General features: G+C 44.7%; 1 protein-coding gene across 1 annotated transcript in view; it reads left to right on the top strand.

The window, feature by feature from the left end:
• The window catches only part of ARMC2 (armadillo repeat containing 2), a 106,746-nt gene extending 89,314 nt beyond the window's left edge, over positions 1 to 17,432 (top strand). The window contains exons 14-18 of the mRNA XM_060030130.1: positions 7,610 to 7,732; positions 8,039 to 8,152; positions 10,119 to 10,251; positions 10,604 to 10,764; positions 17,038 to 17,432. Of these exons, the coding sequence (XP_059886113.1) occupies positions 7,610 to 7,732; positions 8,039 to 8,152; positions 10,119 to 10,251; positions 10,604 to 10,764; positions 17,038 to 17,195 (689 nt within the window). The 3' untranslated portion in view covers positions 17,196 to 17,432. The remainder of the gene's footprint in view (positions 1 to 7,609; positions 7,733 to 8,038; positions 8,153 to 10,118; positions 10,252 to 10,603; positions 10,765 to 17,037) is intronic.
• Positions 17,433 to 18,409: the final 977 nt, after the last annotated feature.

The following is an 18,409-nucleotide window of genomic DNA, read 5'->3' as shown; positions in this document are numbered from 1 at the left end:
TGGGTAGCTTAAACAATAGAAATCTATTTCTCACAGTCTGTAGGCTGGAATTCCAAGGTCAAGGTGCCAGCAGGGTTGGTGTCTGCTGAGACTCCTCTTTCTGGCTTGTCTATGGCCACCTTCTTGCTGTGTCCTCACATGGTGGAGAGAGAGCTCTGGTGTCTCCTCCTTTTCTTCTAAGGGCACCAGCCCTGTGGGATGAGGGCCCCACCTTTACGACCTCATTTGACTTTTACCACCTCACAGGCCCTATCTCCAAATATAGTCACATTGCGGGTCGGGCTTCAACATACGAATTTGGAGGGGAACACAAACACTCAGGCCAGCACAACGTTTAAAAAAGTATAGGTTGGTATCTGCTTTCAGGGAACTCAGGGTACGTGGTGGGGGAATATCAGGTGTATAGACAAGAAGCTTATGAAAAGTGCCAGCAGCATGGGGTATACAGAACATGGAAGCTGAGAGGACAGAGCCACAGAGCCCAGCTTTTGGCGTGTGGGAGTGTAAGTGACCGTGCCTTCCCTTGTTGTGGAGCTGTGTGATTTATTTTTATTTTATTTACTTATTTAATTTTTAAAATAAACCTATTCATTTATTTATTTTTGGCTCTGTTGGGTCCTCGTTGCTGTGCGCGGGCCCTCTCCAGTTGTGGCGAGCGGGGGCTACCCCTTGCCGCGGTGCGCGGGCCTCTCATCGTCGTGGCCTCTCCCACTGTGGAACACGGGCTCCAGGCGTGCAGGCCCCAGCAGCCGTGGCACGTGGGCCCCAGAGCTCAGGCTCAGCAGTTGTGGCGCACGGGCCTAGCTGCTCTGCGGCATGTGGGGCCCTCCCGGGCCAGGGCTCGAACCCGTGTCCCCAGCGTTGGCAGGCAGACTCCCAACCGCTGCGCCACCAAGGAAGCCCTATTTTATTTATTTTTTAACTGGGGTATAATTGACCGAAAACATTATGTTAGTTCCAGGTATACAACGTAGTGATTTGATATTTCTGTACATTACAAAATGATCACTATCATAGCCACGCAGTTTAAGAAGCATGTTCACATCTGTTACCTCACAGGAGCTGTGCGACAGTAGGTTGTTGTTATTTTAGCCATTTCACAGAGGAGGAAACAGACTTAGTGAGATAAAGTGACTTTTAGAGGTCACAAAGTTAGTAAGTGACAGGGTTACTCTGCATGTTGCTGATCCTTTTTTGCTGTTTTTTTTTTTAAATGTTTATTTATTTATTTGGCTCTGCGGGGTCTCAGTTGAGGCACACAGGATCTTTGTTGCTGCACTTGGGATCTTAGTTCCCTGACTAGGGATCGAGCCCGGGCCCCCTGCATTGGGAGCTCCGAGTCTTAGCTACTGGACCACCAGGGAAGTCCCTGCATGTTGCTGGTCTTAAGGAAGGATTATTAAATTCCGACTGAGGTCTTTTCTTGTGACTTAATCACTTCCACATGATAACTCAAAAACCTACACATTTAGTGTGGGACTGTCTTCCAAGCTGCTGACGGCACGTTAAACCGTCTGTGCAAACCTGCATCGAGCTGTTCCAGAAATTCAGTTTCTCTAAAAACCTCAAAACTTCCAGCACTTGGACCATACTATCTCCCTGTCTTCTGATGATCCTTCTGCATCTGGAGGATCAATTCTTCTCCACCCAGAAGTCAGGGATCCAGCTGCCTCAGAGTCAGCTATGGGGCTCATTAAAATACGCTTTCTAGTTTCTGGTCTTACCCAGAAAAAGGCTTTACCTGAGGGATGGTTTTAGGGTCTTGAAATATGCATTTCAACTACTCCCCTGCTCCCAGTTGATTCTTCTGCCCCTTAAATGTTGAAACCCACTGCTCAGAGAATCACCTTTAGCCTCTCTGGCTAGTGAGGTGCTGGCAGGTGTCTGAAACCCACCCGGTGAGTTCTCATCTACTGGCAGGCCAAATCGCTTCACCTGACTAGCTACCTGGGGAGAGCCTGAGGACCTGCCCTTAGACCCCTGGACACATCACTGTGGATAGTCAAGAAATAAAGCTCTGCATGATTCATCTTCCTGCAATTATTAATATTCACGTGTGAAGTGAGGAAATTCCTGGTCTTATATGTATCTTCTGAGCTTAGAAATTACATTTCTTCCTATGAACTAAAGGTACAATGGATAATTTGTGTTTGACTTCTAGGAAACTGATGCTTTGGAGGCAGAAGAAAGGCTGAGAAGCAGATTTGGCCAGAGCTGAAAGGGTTAACCAGGGGTCCTGGCTAGAGAGTCCTTAGGAGACTAGGGCCTGTCCCCTCCGTTCCTCCATCACCAAGTCCTCTGGGAGGGTAGGTGCTCTGTCTTGGTCACTGGGGGATTCCCATGTGAGGTCTCTCCAGTGCACCCTCTTGAGGTTACTGTCACTCGGGAATAGCCTACTTTCTTTCTTTTGCTCTAAAGCGATCAGTGAAACTCAAATCTGGTACTTCGCAAACTTCTTTGTGCGTAGAGTCATGCAGGGAGCTTATGAAAGACACAGATTCTTCACCCTACCCTCAGAAGTTGTGACTGATCAAGTGAGGTGTGGAACCCAGGAGTCTGCATTTTTTAAAGCTCCCCGGCTGGTCCTGATGTGGGTGGTGGAAGGTCTCACTTGAGAATGCTTCAGTCTCTGCATGTTAGAGCTCAGTGCTGTCTGAGGTTAAGCCCAAGTGACGAAACCCTTCTCTCTAGCCTGCCATGCTGGGCAGTTGTTTGGGCAGGCAGTGGGATCCCTTGTCTGTTTTATCTCGTGAACGATTTGACCTCCCATGAAAAGCTGTGGTGGGGTGAAGTGACCTTGACAGAGGGTCATACGCCTGCACCCTCCCCTTGGCAGCTCAGCTGCAGGGACGAATGTCCTGAGCCCTACGAGGCCCCCCGAAACTTGTCTCTGCTGGTTCCTACCTGGAGTCCCTGCATCAGTGCAGAAGGGCGATCAGATCCTGGGAGAGGGAGCTGGTCTTCAGAGCGCCTGCCTCCCTTAGCCAGCCTGGTAGTGGCTTTGGAAAGCAGGCCAGGGCCGGCTTGACTCTGACCTGCTCACTTGCCTGAGGGCAAGGCAGCTGTTGCCCTGATAGTCCCCTGTGCTCACTTAGTCCTCACTCCTCCCAGCCTGACACCTTTGCTGCACTGCACCCTCCCCCCAGGCACGTGGGAAAGGCATCCCTTGGGACCTTGTCCTCCACCTCTCCCCAGCCCTACTCCCCTCACAGAGGAGTTGCTTGTACCCCAGGACTCCCCTCCAGAGGCCAGTCTCATTGCAGAGGGTGTTTTAAAATAAAAAATATTTCTAGTAAGGACCAGCCTTCTCAGCAAGCGCCCAGATGCAGCGATTTGCTGCCTTAGTGGAATCTCCAAATTCCAGATTCTCTTATATTCATGAATCCGCTACAGAGGGCTGGGTGGGTGCCTCATGCTCTTTGGAGGCAAATTATTGCCCCAACTGGCTCTAATAGGCACTCAGCAAGGTGCTGTGGAAAGAGCAGGATGGATGAGTCGGGCAGCCCTGGATTCACACGTGTGTTCTATGAAATCAGGCAAGGTATTTTTGTCTAAGCCTCAATGTTCTCATCTGGGAGGAGAAAATGGGATATTAGGAGGCTGCTGTGGACTAAACTGTGTCCCTCAAATTCACGTGTTGAAGCGCTAACCCCCAGGGTGATGGTATTTGGAGATGGAGCATTTGGGAGATAATTAGGTTTAGATGAGGGCACAGAGAGAACGCAGCCATCTGCAAGCCAGGAAGAGCCCTCACCAGAACCCAGCCATACTGGCTCCCTGATCTTGGACATTTCACCTCCAGAGCTGTTAAATAATTTCCTGTTGTTTGAGCCACTCAGTTTACGGCATTCTGTTATGGCAGCCTGAGCTGACTGAGGCAGGTGCACCTTTAGAGTATTAATTATTGTGGGTTTAAATGTAAGTGCATTTAAAGCGTTATTAATAAATAACTTCTGTGGGGTTAAATGCATGGAAAGTGCTTGGTGCTGTTCATGATAGATGCCTAGTAGCTGTGAATGTCTCTCCTCTTGCCCCAGATGCCAGACGTTATCCCTGCTCCCAAACGTGAGGTCCTACAGCGGGGTGGTGACACATAAGAGCTACATTCCTTTTTCTGGGCAAACTAATAAATTCTCCTACCAAGGCAAGAGAAAAAAACAGATTCCTAGACACTGCCCAAGATCTTTTGTCATCAGTCCAGGGATGGAGGGAACCAGGGATGAGAATTCCTCTTTGCTAAGTTTTAGACATTCACTCAAGCCATTCCCCATGAGCCATCATTCTGGACAGCCCTCCTGTTCATTAACAGATGTTTATTTAGCACCCACAGTGTGCCACGCACTTTTATAAGCCCTTCACAAGTATTAACGCATTTAAACTTTGTAACAAATCTGTAATGTAGGTGCAGTTATTATCCCACTTTGCCGACAAGGAAACTGAGGCCCAAGGAGTTTAAATGACTTGAACAAGGTCACGCAGCCAGCAGGTAGAAGATCAGGATTCCAGCTCCAGAGTCGCAGCGAAGCAAGCGAGGATACTTTTGGGGGTCCTATGTCCCTACTTTTACCTTGCCTCCCTCAAAAACACCTGGGATCTTTTTACAGATCTTCTAGAAACCTGAGGCCAGTAGGATATTTCCTTGCTGTAGAATCCATACTGAAGTCCAAGATAATTCTGTTCTTTATTCCCTTCCCATGTATTTAAACTAACAAACCAGGCAATTAGGGCCTCATTTATTCTTTCTTTCTCCAGGTATTCATTGAGTGTCTGCCAGGTGCTGGGCCCATGCTGGCTGCTGTGGGTGGAGGAACCACTGGCTGAAGGGCCAGTACGTGTTTTCTGTAGCGTAACAAATGCCTGAATTTCCCTTTGAATAGAGTAAACGTAGAAAGGTCATTCTCTTTAATGAAAAGAAGGCCGAAAGGAGGGAGAATTAAATCAGAGAATGTAAGAGCTCGCAGAGTCCTCCTGCTCAGCTCACAGCCTCCCTCTTATCCCGGAGGAACTTTGGTTTCATACAAGAGATAAAAGGCACTTCCTTACTCATAAAAAAGAATGAAATTTTGCCATTCGCAGCAACACGGAGGGACCTAGAGGGTATTATACTAAGTGAAGTAAGTCAGACAGAGAAAGACATACTGTAATGATTTCACTTATATGTGGAATCCAAAAAAAGAAAACAAACAAATGAAGACAACAAAACAGAAATAGACTCATAGAGATAGAGAACTAGTTGTTACCAGTAGACAGAGGCAAGGGGGAGGGGCAAGATGGGGTAGGGGATTGAGGTACAAGCTACTGTGTATAAAATAGATAAGCAACGAGGATATATCGTGTAGCGCAGGGAATATAGCCAATATTTTATAATAACTTTAAATGGAGTATAATTTGTAAAAATATTGAATCACTGTGTTCTATACCTGAGGTAATATTGTTTATCAACTATACTTGAATTTTTTAAAAAAAGAGGTACAAGGTACTTCTTAACCAGTAAAACCCAGTGGGCAAATCAGGGCCCAAGACATGCGTGGGCACTGAGGTTATTCCCTCCCAGGCTGGGGAAGGGCTTCCCAGTCAGGCGGTGACCGATGCCTGGGTGGAGAGGGGGGTGAATGTACTCCAGGCACGGGGCAGGGCGGGGGGTGAAGTGGAGGGGGCGTGTGCAGGGTCAGAGGTGAGAGGCAGAGGCTGCTATAGCTAGTTTAGTATAACCAGACTCCTGGCGTTTTCCTCTGACTCCCAGACCCGTATGTCCACCTGCCTTACCTAATCTCATCAACTGTGGGTACTTGAGAAGCACCTCAAGATGTCTAACTCATGACCTTTCCTCCACCTGGCCTTTCTTCCCATTAATTCAGAGTATGGGATTGCCGTCCATCCAATTATGTAATCCAGAAACCCAGAGCTCATCCTGAGTGATTCCTCTCCCTCATCCCCCAATCTAGTCTTCACCACACACTGTCCGTTTTCCTCCCTAAATAGTTTTCCAGCCTGGCTTCCCTGTTCCATCTCCGCTGTCACCCCAGCCTCAGCTTTATTTGCCATCTGGAACACCACAGGAGGTTCCGGACTGGCATCCCTGCATCTGCCCTTCTCTGCACTGTGGTCTCAGTCACCAGGAGATGAGTCTGGAGGCTGAGTGGAAGGCAGGGACAAAATAACTAAGGGTCTTATGTGCTAAGCTAAAGGTTCATTCATTCATTCATTCATTCTTGCATTCAGCAAACATTTATTTATTTATTTTTTACAACAATGAAGTTTATTATTATTATTTTGCTTCAAAAATTTATCATCTAGGCTTTATTCTGATCCACCCCAAGACACTGAAATGCTACAGTTTTCTGTTTTGTTAGTCGATATTTCTGGGGGGAGTTCCAGAGGGAATGATTTCTTTTCTTTTTTTAAATTTTTATTGGAGTATAGTTAATTTACAATATTGTGTTTATATATATGCACACATCCACTCTTTTTTAGATTCCTTTCCCATGTAGGTCATTACGGAGTATTGAGTAGAGTTCCCTGTGCTGTACAGTAGGTTCTTATTAGTTATCTATTGAGCACCGCTCTGTGCAGACACTGTTCTAGATGCTGGGAATGCAGTGATGAATAGAAGAAGTCCCTAGTCTTGTGGAGCTTACACCTTAGAGCTGGAAGACAGACATTAAACACATAACAAGTCAGGTGGTCACATGTGTTACAGAGAAGAGGGGGAGGGGAAAGTGCGTAACAGTGCTATTTTATATAGAGTGGCTGAGGAAAGTATGTCCAATAAGGTGACAGCTAAGCAACAGCCCAAAGGACATGAGGAGTGAGCCTGGATAACTGGAGGAAGGAATATGCCAGACAGGGGGACTATCAGTGCAGAGGTTCTTGGGCGGGATCAGGCTGACATGTTCAAAAAGAGCAAGAAGACTGGTGAGGTTGGCATGGGGATGGGGGGAGCTGGGGGCTGGAGCAGCAAATGAGGCCAGGGAGGTAAGGACTGGGGCAGCTGGGTCAGGCCTGTGGGCTGGATGAGATGAGTGGTGTTATCTGAGTGAATTTTAAAGCACCACCATGTTGAGGACAGGCTCAGAGAGGCAAAGGCAGAAGAAGAGAAGCCACTGAGGAGGTGAAAGATGGACTAGGTGGTAGCAGAGGAGCTGAGAGGCGATCAGACTGCGTGTTTCGAAGGCAGCGTTGATAGGAGTTATAGATGGATTATGACCTGAGGGCCATTCTTTTGGGAGGGGGGCAGGTCTGGGGAACAGACTTCCAGGGTGGGGGGCCCGGGGGACCTCTTGGTCAGGGCAAACAAGCTCTGCTCAGTGGTGTTGGCACCTTTGTACACAGGAACTAGATCAGCCCAACGTTTCCAGACCCTTGGCTGGAGGGACTGAGCTTAGAGTGTTCCAAACCCTGGCCCAGAGTGGTCCCCTGCCTTTGGTGCATTTCCCTGCAGGAAGAGTCATGGGAAATAAAGCAGCAAACAGCGAGGGCAAACACTGCCCTCACACAGCCCTTGCCTGGGACAACGGCTTGTCCCTGCCACTGCTGGGGTTGCAGTGAGGATGTTGTGGCTTCTGCCCTGCAGTGAGTCTTTGACACCCTTGTCCTCACTTTATTTCAGAATCTAAGTCCATTGATGATTGTGAGGAGCTGGTGATCAACACTACGGCAGCGATCAACAACTTATCTTACTACCAAGTGAAGAATTCCATAATTCAAGACAAAAAGCTATATATTGCGGAATGTAAGGTTCAGAGTTGGGTTTGGGTAGATGCATGTTCATTTAAGGTTTTGACTTTACTAACTAAACACAGAACTGGAAGCATTTATATTTTCTGGTTTCTGGTGCTACTATCTAAGAGCCTGATTTAATTCTAAGAAAGTTGAATATGGGGACACATTAGTTTCTTAGTTCTGGCTAACGTCCCCTATAGTTGGAATTTTATTATTAATTTTAAAATTATCAGTATTTAGCATGATATTGGTTTCTAATAGCCTTTAAATTGAAACTTAAGTTCACTAATTTTATTTCTCTGGTCACAAAACCCAGTGCTCTTAAAGCTTCTTGTGAGTCACAACATGGATGGAATCCTGGAGGCTGTGCGCGTTTTTGGAAATCTCTCCCAGGACCATGATATCTGTGATTTCATTGTGCAGAAAAATGGTGAGTTAATGACACTCACATTCATAAACAGGCATGTCTTGCCAATAAACAGCTGAGCGGTTTTGCAGCTTGGGTCATGACAACGTGATACTTGTTTCTGCTTTGGCACAAGTGATGCCTCACATTCTGTTCCATCCATCCGTAAGGCTCTCAGCTCAGGAGGCCAAGACGGACCTAGGCTGTGTTCTTAGCGTTTCCCTCTCCTTCACAAGTGGTCTTCTGAGTTTTGAGATGGCGCATGTGTGCCTGTGTGTGTGTGCGTGTGCGTGTGTTGAAGAGAAACAAGTAATCTGTACACATCATTTCTGTCCATGGGAATGGACTCAAAAGACATTCTCCATCATGTACTGGAATGTCTATTATAGTACTGCTTGTAATAGTGAAAACTGGAGATAACCTAAATGTCCATCAACAGGTAAGAGGATAAATACATTACAGTATATTCATGCAACCAAGCTTCTACAGCAATGAAAATAAATGAGCTAGAAGTTCATGTATCACCATGCGTCAACCTCAAACGTGTAATATAGGAGCAAAAAGGCTAGTAGTCGGAGGACATATATGAAATAATGCCATTAATATAGTTTTAAAACCTGCAAAACAACCTTGGATATTATTTATGTAATACTCACAGGGTAATGGAATAGGGTATAAATGTAGTTGGAAATGATAAACTCCACATTTAAGACAAAGTTACATTTGAATGGTTGCCCCCAAATATAAAATTGAATCTGTAATGTTTTATTTCTTAAACTGGGTAGCAGGTACACAAGAGTGTATACTAAACATACTGTTTGTATGTCTTAAATATTTCATGTAAAAACGGTAAAAAATACCTAATTATTTATGTTCATGATAGAAACTTTGGATAATACAGATTAAAAAAAACACTACCCCAGAGATAACTGTTAACATTTTAGTGTATATTCTTTTTTATTTTTTATTTTTTTGCGGTACGCGGGCCTCTCACTGTGTGGCCTCTCCTGTTGTGGAGCACAGGCTCCGGACGCGCAGGCCCAGCAGCCATGGCTCAGGGGCCCAGCCGCTCCGCGGCATGTGGGATCCTCCCGGACCGGGACACGAACCCGTGTCCCCTGCATCGGCAGGCGGACTCTCAACCACTGCGCCACCAGGGAAGCCCTAGTGTATATTCTTTGGACTCTTAAAAACACACTTACATGTGATGCAGCCTTTGCCAAGCTTACTGTGTGACACATCAGTAGGCCAAGGTCAGCACAGGGTGGCCACCTCTCAGGTGAGCAGTAGAACAGAGCACACACCTTATTCATTCTCCCCCAACCCTTTGCCCAGCCCCTGCTGGGGGATGAGAAGACAGGACAAACAGTTCCATTTCTAGGAGTAAGGGAAGGCTGGGAGCCTGTCCTGATATGAGACATCCCCTACCCTGGAAGTCCGGCCTCACTACAGGCTTGTTTCCTGCGGTCTGCGTGAGTCTTCTCTTACAAACCGTGGCTCTGGAAGACTTCCAGGAAGATCTCCACTGGAGCCTGTGCTCCCCTCTCCCAGGGCTGTGTATTTAAAGAAAGTTGCTGCTGGAGGTTCATAAGGGCCCTGGAGAACAACCAGAAGTTAGAGATGAAATGAATGGCACCTGTGTAGAGATGAAATGAATGGCACCTGTGTGATTAGAAGGCCCGTGGTTCCCTCCTCTCCATGGGCGGGGGCTCTACCACTGCCTGGGAGGGGGAGCTGACGCCTGCGGCAGATACAGCAATATCAGGGGACAGGGGGCCTGGGGGGCAGGGAGCAGGTTCTGAAGTGGTGGATGTTGGGGAAGGTGCTTCTGAGCAGTGGGTGAAGTCCACTTAGGAAGAGTGGACCGAGTCCCCGAGCAGGGTTTCCAGTTTTGCAAGCTGCTCCCCATTTACCCTTTGCCATTTGAGAAATGAAATACAGCTGGGGCCCCTGAGCTTTACTGGCCTGCATTCGTTCTCTGCCCTCCCAGTTCACAAGTTCATGATTGCTCTGCTGGATGCTAAGCGTCAGGATATTTGCTTTTCTGCCTGTGGTGTTCTTCTAAACCTCACCGTGGATAAAGACAAGCGTGTCATCCTAAAAGAAGGAGGTGGCATTAAAAAGTAAGTTCAAGGCATGGAGTCCTGACTCTGTCAGGATTCAGAGGACGTAGTACTCCGGGGAGCTTGGGTCCCTTTCCTCACTTCTCCCAGGCAGAGGTATTTCAACATTTGGAAGTGCCAAGCTAGGGCTAAAGAGGGGATTTAGGTTCCATTGGATGTTTAAAATAATTCAGAAGTAGGTTATTGCTACTTTAGAGCTGCTTAAATTTGTAGATATGAAATTAATTTTAATAACACTGAATTATATATAATGCATATGAAATATCACAGAAAGTTAAGCATCATGTTAAAAATATAAAAATTAAAGAGATCCTGTCCTAATAACTTCTCAATTTGACTTTTATTAACTCAGGTTAGTGGATTGTTTAAGGGATTTTGGTCCCACTGATTGGCAGCTGGCCTGCTTGGTGTGCAAAACTTTATGGAACTTCAGTGAAAATATCACCAGTGCTTCGTCATGCTTTGGAGATGAGGCCGCCAACACACTCTTAGTCCTGCTCTCATCGTTTTTAGGTAAGACCCTGACTGTGAGCTTTATCAAAATGAGAAAAAATTGTTTTCTGTGACCTGTATGGGTAAAGATTGGTAGGCATTTGGGTGGCTTTGTTTCTATAAATAACAAGAGCATGTTAAAGATGATTATAATTTGGAGCTCTCTGGAAGAGGCTGAATGTTATTTACAGTGGGATGCAAGGACTTTTAACTCATTGCCTGATGTCATGATTTCTTCTGTGGCTTTTCCCCCTTGTTTGCATTTTCTGTAAACTGCATAAATAGAAGATCTAGGCATAAATGTATTGCTGTTGTTTAAAAAGTATATAGACATTGTCGTAATTGAGAAATACAGCTGAGAGCTACCCTGAATTAAGTCACGCTTTTCATGAACCCGTACGTGTTCATTAGCATCTATGTTAATTATGTGAGGGAGGGTCTGTGAAACTATGTGACATTACAGTGGGGCCCTACATTGAACGGTGGGAAATCACTGATGCAAACCAAAGGAAAGATGAGAGTGTCTTACCTTGAAAAATTTCTATTTTTAGGATAATTTTTTCATCCTGGGTTAGGTCTAACAGCAGTGGTTTGGGTCAGTAAATGAGTTTGAGTGTTTAAATAATCTCTTTTCCAAAACAGAGGCGTCCCTACCATTGCCTAGGCACTGTGCTGGATCAGCAAGGCCGTGTGGAAAGACGGTTTGACTCAGAGGCTGTGGATTCAAATCCAGCCTCTCTCGGGGCGGGGGGGGTGACTCGACAGGAGAATCTCTCAGAACCCGTCTTTTCGTCTGTAAAATGGGGACGTGATATCCCTGCCCTGTTGCAGAGAGTCGTGAAAATCAAACAAGCATCCTAAGAACACTCCAGGAAGACCAGAAGGCTGTAGTCAGACAATTCTGAGTTAAGGCCTCGCTTTATCAAGCTTTTAACCTTGGGCTTAACCTCTCTGAGCTTATATTTCTCATGTCTAAGATGGGGATGATTGATGTCCACTTTGCAGACCTGTAAGGCTAATAAATGAGCAGACCTGTACAAAGAACCTGATACCAGAGCCTGACAGACAGCAAGGCCTCAAATCACGGTTGTGAAAGTGCTTCATAAACGCTGTGTCGTAACAACATGTTATTAAACAGGAACTCGGAACCTGAAGCTATTTGAAAGAATCGGGTGTGCTAGGTTGATGTGAAATTTGCTTTTTTCCAGGTAAATAAAATTTTGCATAAGAGTAGGAAAAATGAGCGTGACTTTAAATCATTGAGGCTCACAGTCTGCTCCGTGGACGTGAAGCTTTCTCAGGTTGCCAGGCGCAGAAGCCTGCTCAACTTGCCTTAATTCAGTTCTCAACTGTGGCAGAACATTGGAATCAGCTGTGGAATTAAAAAACAAAAACAACAACAACAAAACACTTGTCCTGGCCCCATCCCCCGGAATTGATTCAGGAGCTCTGGGTGGGAGGCTGATTATCTGCACCATTAAAAAGTTCCACAGGTGAGTCTGCTCTTCAGGCAGCACTGAGAACCTCTGCCCTGGTTAATGAAGGAGTTGAAGGTGAGGATGTCTGGGGAAGAAGGAAGCTGGGAAACAAGCGCATTGCCCAGAGCCTGCTGGACAGGCACTCAGGACCAGGAAGGTTGTTCCAGGTGGAACCAGAGACCCCCCAGTGGCCCCCTCAGTAGCGGGCGTCATCTGCTCCACCCTGCTGAGACCCAGCCGTGCTCTGTCAGCTCTTGTAGGAAAAGCCCTTCCTCCCCCTCGTTCCCTCTAGGCTCCTGCATGGCCGTGGCTTCAGCTGCCTTGAGTCTTCTTCTTGCCGCGCTCCGTGAGTGGGACTCTGTCTCCTCTGTTGTTGGCATGACTTTCTGTGTCCCACTGGGGAGATGTGACTGGTTCCGTGAGTCACTCTCCTGCGGTGTCGGGCTTTCGTGCCTCAGGCAGCAGCTGCCTCGACCACAGGCTGTCTGTGGTTTGCTTTGGCACCTAAGTCTGGGGCAGTCAATGATATATAACAAAATGGTGGGGCCGTGTGGCACCTTGAAGGGATGTGGGCACGGCCGGCTGCGCGGCAAGGGGCAGCACACCGGGCGGACACTCGACTGTAACAGGCCTGTTCCTACCTCTTCCCTCCCCCAACCTTCCCTACAGCCGGGTTGGGCTTCGCGTGCTTCCCTAACCTTGTACCTTTGCTCGTGCCGTATCCCTTACCTACCTGGCCCAATGCTGCCGGCCCTTGCAGGCCCTTCCCATGAGCTTTTCAAGCCCACGGTCATAAGAAATCTATACTACTTATATAGCAATTAATCATGAGCTGTGTAACTTGTTCTGTATTATTGTTTTGTAACTTTTATCTCTTTTTCCCCACTCCGGTGGAGACACTTTGGGGGAAGGATATTGCCTTGTGCAAAGCAGGTTCTTGATGCTTGTGGATTAACTGACAAGAGTGGTATCTTTAATAGTGCTGTATACTTTTAAAAGCACGTTCATTCTATCCTTGTAAGATCTCTCTAAGGTCATCAGCTAGGTGACAGATGAGGTAGGTAGGTCTAGGAGGGTTAGGTGACTTGTGTAAGATCATACTGTAGCAAGGCCAGGGCTCTTCATCTGAAAGTAAACATCTAGCCCCTGTGTTTTTCTGCTGTTCCATTACATAGTATACCCTTACTCTACCCTGCCGTGGAAGGGGACAGAGGCATGGGGAACAAAAATCAACATAGTGCATCAGGGAGCCAGGTCATCACACTGTGGAGGACCGGCTGCTTGCTGGCTCTTCTCTCCACGGTGTGGGCATCAGACCCTTACTTCTGACAGGGTTGTAGCTGCGTCTGGCCAGTTGGGTGGCACCAGGTGAAATTGATATATGAGTGAGAGTATACTTAAATTTCAACTCTTCTACAAAAAGAGCTGAAAACAGGATGAGCTGTTAGATCACAAAAGTCCCACACTGAAGTGTGAGCACTGTTTTTAGAAATAATGGTAGGGTAATTGATAAAGCAATGTAATAAGTTAACCAACTTTTTCTTGATGGGGAACTGGAAAAAGAAAGTAATGGTCCTCAATGTGGTTGGGATGTTGACAGTCTTTTAGAAAAGTGGCTTAAAAAGAATGTTGTCTGAAACTTCCTGATGTACTGCAGCCGCTTCTTATAAACTCATTAGCAATGTGTTTATCTTGAAGTTCTTAAGTGGTGTGCCCTGGCACACTAGGCTACTGTGAGCTTCTCTCAGGATTGCCTGAAAATGGTGATTAGTGTGTGCAGTTTGTTATTGTGAATGTAAACGACACTAGGTTATTTTACGTTCGTCTGTGGTATGTGGAACTTAGCACCTAGGTTATATGACGGGGTAGAGGGGGACCCAGTGTTCAAGTTAGAGGATCACACCACCAAGGCCATGCCAAAGAGCCATCAGGTGCTTCTGGAACATGTAAGGACTGTGCCTTCTAATAGTCACAACAATAATCGAACCTTCAAGAGCCACCTGGTGCTGAACAGCAAGCTAGGAAATGGTGCAGTGAGTAGAGGAAGCTTTTATTGCTGCTGCAGGATCCTTCAACTGTAATAGATAGAGATTGTGTTATAATGGTCACTGACAAACTTGTTTTGAGTCCTTTAATCCTTTCTAATATCTTACCTAAAATTCTAGTATTTGGAAGTATGTTGTGCACAAAGAAAGTTTAAGAATAATTTGTTATCTAAATCAGCACTTTTCACACTGTGACCAGCATCTTTAAAAAATGAAGTAGCAAAGAAACAGAATATCAGAATATAGTACATGGGGCTTCCCTGGTGGTGCAGTGGTTGAGAATCCTCCTGCCAATGTAGGGGACATGGGTTCGATCCCTGGTCCAGGAAGATCCCACATGCTGGAGGGCAACTAAGCCCGTGCGCCACAACTACTGGACCTACCTCTAGAGCCCGCGAGCCACAACTACTGAGCCCACATGCCACAACTGCTGAAGTCCGTGCGCCTAGAGCCTGTGCTTCACAACAAGAGAAGCCACTGCAATGAGTAGCCCCCGCTCACTGCAACTAGAAAAAGCCCACACACAGCAACAAAGACCCAGCGCAGCCAAAAATAAATAAATAATTAAAAAAAATATATAGTACATGTAGTAATATATAAATAAGTTAAATAAGTAAAGTAAGTATTCTATTGTGAAACATTTGCTATTTGTATATGAATATTTAAGTGTGCATATATAGTCATCATGTAATATGGACTTCTTAGGTCACAGTAAAAAAAAAAAGTTTGAAAATCATAGACCTAAATTTTTCTTGGATTAGCCTCTGCTATTCTTTGCAGTACAAGTTCCAAAATTTAATACCTAGTGCAATATGACACATTTTAGGCATTTGCTGTATTTACTTTGAAACTTGAGACTGCTTTTATCTTACCTATAGGTATTTGGCCACTTTTGTTATCTTGCCTAACCCAATTTACAATTAATAGGGTCTGAGTGTAGATTAACTAATTATGTGCTAAGCCTCAAGAAAAGTAACATAGTCTTGACGTTAGATTAAAAAACCCTAAAACACTAAAATAGTGACTTGGCTAAAACCATCAAATCCAACCAAAAGCCCTGGGCAGAGGAAAGGACTGTGGGGTGCCTGGGCAGCCCTCGGCCCTAAGCTGCTTGGGTAAGAAGGGCATGAAACAAGAGAATTCATTTTTAATGAAAGTTTAGTGCTCAGAAAATCTGGAGAAGAGTGAGCAGGAAGAAGATCTAGAAATTCAAAAGCACTCAGAGTCTCACAGACTCCTTTTGTTTGGAAGTAGCCCAACGTGAAGGACTTTGAAGGCATTGAACACCATCTGTATTCTCTTTCTTTCAAGGCCCTGATTATCAAATGGGTGGGGAGAACCAGGTTTGCTTACAGGGGTCTCCATGGAGAGCCTCGCTGAAGTGTGTGTGTCTGCCCGGAACTTATCTCAGAGCTGCATAGCTGTCCACTTGGCTGGAGGAGAGGAGGGGAAGGTACAGACTGGGATTCCAGACTTATCTTATCCTGGATGGTGACACTAACACCAATAGTGCCAAAGTACACTCTGTGTACTGAAAATATTCAGGGTAGAAAATGTGATGTAAACACTAATGAAGCATTTTATGGTAGGATTTTAATTGGCCTTGTGAAAAAAGTTTGCGAATTATGCAAGTAGCAATATTTGTGGTCACTTTAGGACTTAGTGGTTACCACTTAAGAAGGCCTCAGACCTAGGAAGTAGCAGAGCAACCTTCTGACTGGCAGGCCAGTGCATTGTCCTGAAGTCCTTCACATGGGGTCCAATATAAACAAAGAAAAATGCAGTGGCAGGTCGGTGCAGAAACCTCAGTAGCCATTTGTCTTCCTACGTGGGTTGGATATACTTATGACATTCACAGAATTCAGAGTGCCCTTGGATTAAGAAGCAAATCAAGGGCTTCCCTGGTGGCGCAGTGGTTGAGAGTCCGCCTGCCGATGCAGGGGACACGGGTTCGTGCCCCGGTCTGGGAAGATCCCACATGCCGTGGAGCGCCTAGGCCCGTGAGCCATGGCCGCTGAGCCTGCGTGTCTGGAGCCTGTGCTCCGCAACGGGAGAGGCCACAACAGTGAGAGGCCCGCGTACCGCAAGAAAAAAAAAAAAAAAAAGCAAATCAAGGTTGTAATATTGCATTTTTTTTTTTACAAGTGCTTTTCTGCATTATCCATGGACTCACTTGGGATTCTGATACTCCTTAGGATTCTCAGTCTCCCACTTTTCACTTTTATTGGTGAGAGCATAAGGTGGCAGGGAGAGGGGTTGTCTTTTCAAAGAAGTATGTCTGGCTTGCTCTGAAATGAGCAATTTGATTTTTAATCAAGTTTACAGTGTCAAATTCAGCTGTGCTACTTACCCCAAAGATTTCCTAACTTCTTTTATATCTGTTAACCACTGAAGTAATTAACTTTTCTAATGTGCAGATGAGGAAATAAACTATTAATACTTTGTTTATTCTGAGAAATTGTGATCTGACTTTTGGATGTAGACTTACATGTAAACGTTAGGGATAAATTGAAGTAAGAGCTCAAGTCAATCTAGGATTTTTTTTGTGAGAAGATTATTATCTTTTTTAAATTAAGAGACTAACCTATACTTACTTAAAAGTTTTGTAAAGAACAGAAAAGAGTTAAAGAACTACTCCCATTAAAAAAAAAAGCCTTGTTGGAATTAGAGATGATCCAGGATGAGTTTAACTCATGCCATCAAAAATTAAACTTAATTCAGTAGGATTATGTTTCTAAATAATTGCTGTAATGTTAATTTTTCTGATACAGATGAAGAACTAGCACTGAATGGGAGTTTTGACCAAGACCTAAAAAACTATCACAAACTACATTGGGAAACAGAATTCAAACCGGTGGCACAGCAGCTTCTAAACCGAATTCAGAGTCATCACACCTTCCTGGAACCCCTGCCTGTTCCTTCTTTCTAACATGATGCAGATTAACAACAGAAACAGGAAGTCAGGTCTCCTTCATTCTTAAGAAGTGGCAACATATGTGAACTTTTTTTCAGTATTAACAAATATTGAAAGTTTTTCAGGTACTGATTTTAGTGAGTAGTCTTAGTATTTTAAAAGAAATAAGCATTTCTTCTTGTTAGGTATTATGGAAAAATGAATATACATTTTGTACTTTCTGCTATGAGAAATGTAAGATGAAAATATATGCATGGGATTTCTAAGTAAATGACTTTTTCTTCTATTCTCTATTAAATAATTTAGTTCTAGTCTTAAAATCCTGACTTAACAATTCTAGAATTTAAGTGCTTGTCAGTTCAGTAAATCAACTGTGCAATGAAGACTATTAGGTTTTGTGTATAGAAATAATGGTGGTCAACACTATTAGGAATACATTACTACATAAGCATCTGCACTAATTCTTACAGCATCTAATAATAATTTTCTGGTTAGGTACCAGTATTTTTCTGGTTGTCATATTAAGAGAAGGGGTAAGCAGAAACGTTTAGAGAAGATTGCCTGTGGCCATCTACTCTTTACTAAATAAGTAAAATAGATGGAAAAGGAAGTATTTTACCTTTTTATTTTCATTTGAAATAAAATGAGTAGACCAGACAATTCTTCTACTTATAACTCTCTGTGACTAGGGAGGTGATATAATGTACTAGAAAGAGTGTAGGCTTAAGTGTACGGCAGATCTCATTTGAATCCTAGCTCTCTCCTGCTTGGGCCTTGGGCAAATAACTTAATTTTTTTTAGCTTCAACTGTAAAATGGCATTAATATCTATTTTAATATCGTGTAGTTTAGGGAAAAAAACGGGCAAATTGTCCAGTACAGTGACTGATGTATAGTAGGTGCTCAATAAATTATGATGGTAGTTAGTTTATTAGTTTGCCACTCTTTGTAGGATAAGTTTGGCCTTTGAATAAATGATAAAAACCAAAGAAATTGAGATAACCGTTGTTATCCCATATTAGCCAAAGGCGATTTGGAAATAAAAGTAGATTTACTACTCTACTCTGTAGGGTGAGAGATGAGCCATTAATAACCAAAAAGCTCTTCTCTCACACTGACAAAATACCAAGACTAATGGGATGAAGGCAGGCATCCCAGACTAGATGGGCTCTTAAAATCTATTAGAAAAAACCTAAATTTCCAGGAACAAATAGACTTACCAAGGGCTCC

This window comes from Delphinus delphis, chromosome 14 (genome assembly GCF_949987515.2).
Source record: "Delphinus delphis chromosome 14, mDelDel1.2, whole genome shotgun sequence".
Classification (NCBI taxonomy): domain Eukaryota; kingdom Metazoa; phylum Chordata; class Mammalia; order Artiodactyla; family Delphinidae; genus Delphinus; species Delphinus delphis.
Note: the sequence above shows the minus strand (reverse complement) of the source record. Positions and strands in the feature narration are given on the sequence as shown.